General features: G+C 59.2%; 1 protein-coding gene across 1 annotated transcript; it reads right to left on the bottom strand.

The window, feature by feature from the left end:
* Positions 1-1,020: 1,020 nt before the first annotated feature.
* On the bottom strand, positions 1,021-3,163 carry SOX3 (SRY-box transcription factor 3). Its single transcript, XM_021933127.2, has one exon. The coding sequence runs from the start codon at positions 3,111-3,113 to the stop codon at positions 1,773-1,775; it is 1,341 nt and encodes a 446-aa protein (XP_021788819.2). The 5' UTR covers positions 3,114-3,163; the 3' UTR covers positions 1,021-1,772.
* Between the last annotated feature and the right edge of the window lie 229 nt (positions 3,164-3,392).

Here is a 3,392-nt window from a genome sequence, read left to right as displayed (position 1 = left end):
GACCTCAAGCAAAGAAACCTGTGGTCAGTAGTGGATGAGGATAAAAACAGTGCACCAGGCCAAGCTTATTGGAAAGGCTGAGTTTAGTTATTCTGGGATAGCGAGGTAACAGGATTAAAGGGATTAAGGAAATCACCTCAAACAGCTGAGGAGGGGGTAAAAAAACACTGGTTCTATTTGTTTTCTTCCTGGGCCCCAAACAGATACACTGGGGCCGTGTGGCTGGGCGCGAAACTAAAGGCCCTTCGGGGGGCACAGTGGAATGGCCAAGGGTCAGGAACTGGAGGAAAGTGGGGAGGGGGAAGGAGTAGAAAGCGGGCTCGAGACTCTGGATGAAAAGGAGCCTTCTCTGGAAAACAAATAGGTGTACTGAGTTGACACGTTAAAAACAAAACGCCTGGGAGGAGTTTCGGAGATCTTTGAAAATCTAAGGAGTACTTTTTAATACCAAATCTTCCAGCGCTGAATGTTGACTCGGCGGTTCAGCTACCAGGGTTGAAATGTATTTGTTTCCTGCTGGGGATCCCTGTAACCATTTATTTTTAATAGGATCATCGAGATTTCCGAAGGGTTTTCGTTTTGTAAATATTTCAGCTAGGCTCAAATGTCTTCCCGCCCCAGTGCACAAAGGTAAAAGTGCCCCGTTTTTGGTCGGTTTCAGCGGCCGCGCCTTTCCAGCCCCGCCTCGCGTGGCTGCGGCAGCAGACACTTTCAGCAGACGCTCACTGCGATCAACAAGTGCGCGGCGGCGGGCTCTGCGCCTTAGCTACCGTGTGCCCGCTCTCGGGAGACGCTCCTAGAAGACAAGCCGCTTTCTGCTCCGAGTTTCAGTTGAGACTATTGGAAGCTAGTGTATGGTGGATCGCCAGTAGTTAAAAGGAAACCATTTCAGATTATGCCTGCCTCCCCCCAGGTCCCACCCCGTCCCTAGGATGGGATCTCAGTTGTAAAACCGAGCGTTGGTCCCCTCCCCAACCCGCAAAAAAGTTTCAGGGCCGCAAAATTATCAGGACTCCATCATGTTGGTTATAAAATTTATTGATCTCTCATTTAGGAAGTAAGAGTAAAAGCTTGAAAAACCTGAAACAAAGTAGCCCCTCCCCACTACCCAAACGAAATCTGAACACATTAGCGCGACGAAATATCAAACAGATCACGGCAGAAATCACCAACTCAACATGACTGGACAGAAGCTGTCCCGCGGCCAGGGGCGGCTAGGCGGGAGACACACGCACACCTGGCTATAAATTAACATTGGCTTTAGCTGCCACGCCGCTTGGAGCGGTCAGCGCCCCCAAAAAACCACGAGAAAAACAGACGCGACACGACTGGGGGCGTAGGCGTTGCAGTTCTCCAACTAGCCTCACCCGATACTATGTTTCTCCCATTCACTCCTTGGCTAACTGCAAACTAACAAGACAACATTTTCAAATGTAACAGAATAACCCAGGAACTCAGGAGGAGGAGTGGGGGTGGGGGGGCTGTTTTTTCTTTGCAAATAACACAGCAATTCCCAGTCTACAAAGGTGAAAGAAGGAGCAGCGGCGTGGGACAAGAGAGCTCTCTAGAAGTCCCATTTTCGCTGCTCCTGACTTATTTTTGCTTTTGTACAAAACCTGACAGCTACAGCAAAACTTTCAGTCCTCCCCGTCATCGGTACAAGGCAACAGTCCCAGGCAAGCAAAGCTAAACAAGGCGTCCCAGCTTGGGGGTGCGGGGCGGGAGGTGGGGGTGGGGGTGGGGAACAAGGGTGGACGAGCGCAAGCCGGTGCTCAGATGTGGGTCAGCGGCACCGTTCCGTTGACTGCAGTCCCGGCGCCCTGGTAGTGCTGGTGCACGCCGTGCAGGCGACCGCCGGGCAGCGGAGAGGCGGCGTCGGCCGCGTCCCCGCCGGGTGGCAGGTACATGCTGATCATGTCGCGCAGGTCGCCGAGGCACGCGCGCTGAGAGTGCGATGCGATGGCGGGCGGCGGCGAGCTGGGCTCAGACTTCACTACCGAGCCCATGGGGCCCAGGCTCATGGCGGCTGCGGCCGCAGCTGCGGCAGCGGCGGTGGCGGGCTGCTGCCCGTAGGCGGCGGCCGCGGCGGCTGTGGCTGAGGGCGCCATGCCCCCGTAGCCCGAGGCGGCGGCGGCCGCGGCAGCGACGTTCATGTAGCTCTGAGCGCCGGGCGGCATCATGGGGCTGTACTGCAGGCCGGCCATGTCGTAGCGGTGCATCGGCGGCAGCGCTGGCGGGGGCGGCGGGCTGCTCATGCTCGGGGGCTGCGCGTAGCCCAGCTGCTCCTGCACCAGCGAGTACGCGCCGTTGGCCCAGCCGTTCACGTGCGTGTACGTGTCCAGGCGCTGGCCCACGCCCACCGGACTGCTAGCGGCAGCGGCTGCGGCCGCAGCGGCGGCGGCGGCGGCGGCGGCACCGGGGGGCAGCAGGCCACTGGGCAGGGAGTACTTATCTTTCTTGAGCAGCGTCTTGGTCTTGCGGCGCGGTCGGTACTTGTAGTCCGGATACTCCTTCATGTGCACGGCGCGAAGTCTCTTGGCCTCGTCGATGAATGGTCGCTTCTCGGCGTCGGTCAGTAGTTTCCAGTCGGCGCCCAAGCGCTTGCTGATCTCAGAATTGTGCATCTTGGGGTTCTCCAGGGCCATTTTGCGCCGCTGCCCGCGGGACCATACCATGAAGGCGTTCATGGGCCTCTTCACACGGTCCTGGTCTGTGCCCCCGCCACCGCCGCTCGAACCACCGCTGCTGCCGCCGCCTGCGTTCGCCCCGCCGGCTGCGTTCGCACTACTCTTGCCTGCGCCTCCCGGGGCTGCGGGGCCGCCGGTGCCCGCCGCTTGTGTGGGTGTCCCTACGGGGTTCTTGAGTTCAGTCTCCAGAAGGCTGTACATTGCCGGGGCGGGAAGAAGGTGCGCCAGCGTGGCGGGAGGAGAAGGCGCTCCCGGGGCTGGAGCGGCCACGGTGAAAAGGCCCTGGGATTCCGTCGGAGCGGAGCTTGGGGGCCTGTGGGCCAGCGAGTCCGGCGGGAAGGGTAGGCTTATCAAAATGCTCCGCGCCAAGTCAGCAGGAACCCGCGGGCTTCTCGCACCTGATGCGTTGTCTCGAGCAGGTCGCATTCACAGTCTGGCTGGGCTCTAGCCGGGCCCCTTATATACCTGCTCGGATCCCCCGGGGTTGGCGTTTGGTCCGCCCCTCGCCACCCGGAGGACCCGTGATTGACAGGTTCGCAGTGATGCGCCCTGGCCAATCATTACCGAGCCCCCGTTCGGCCTGGCTGGAAAAAAAAAAGTTCGGGGAGCCCTTTCGTTCACCCCACTCCCCTCTTTGGCCTAGTGACGTGGTAAGAGTTACTTAGGAGGCGGGAGTCCACGAGACCCACTCAGAGGCCACCAATT

Source organism: Papio anubis, chromosome X (genome assembly GCF_008728515.1).
Source record: "Papio anubis isolate 15944 chromosome X, Panubis1.0, whole genome shotgun sequence".
In the NCBI taxonomy this organism is placed as follows: domain Eukaryota; kingdom Metazoa; phylum Chordata; class Mammalia; order Primates; family Cercopithecidae; genus Papio; species Papio anubis.
The sequence above is the reverse complement of the archived record's forward strand: the minus strand, read 5'-3'. Positions and strand labels throughout refer to the sequence as shown.

Excerpts from the sequence above, each read along its gene's own strand:
- SOX3 (XM_021933127.2), bottom strand. The coding sequence starts at position 3,113 with ATGCGACCTGCTCGAGACAACGCATCAGGTGCGAGAAGCCCGCGGGTT.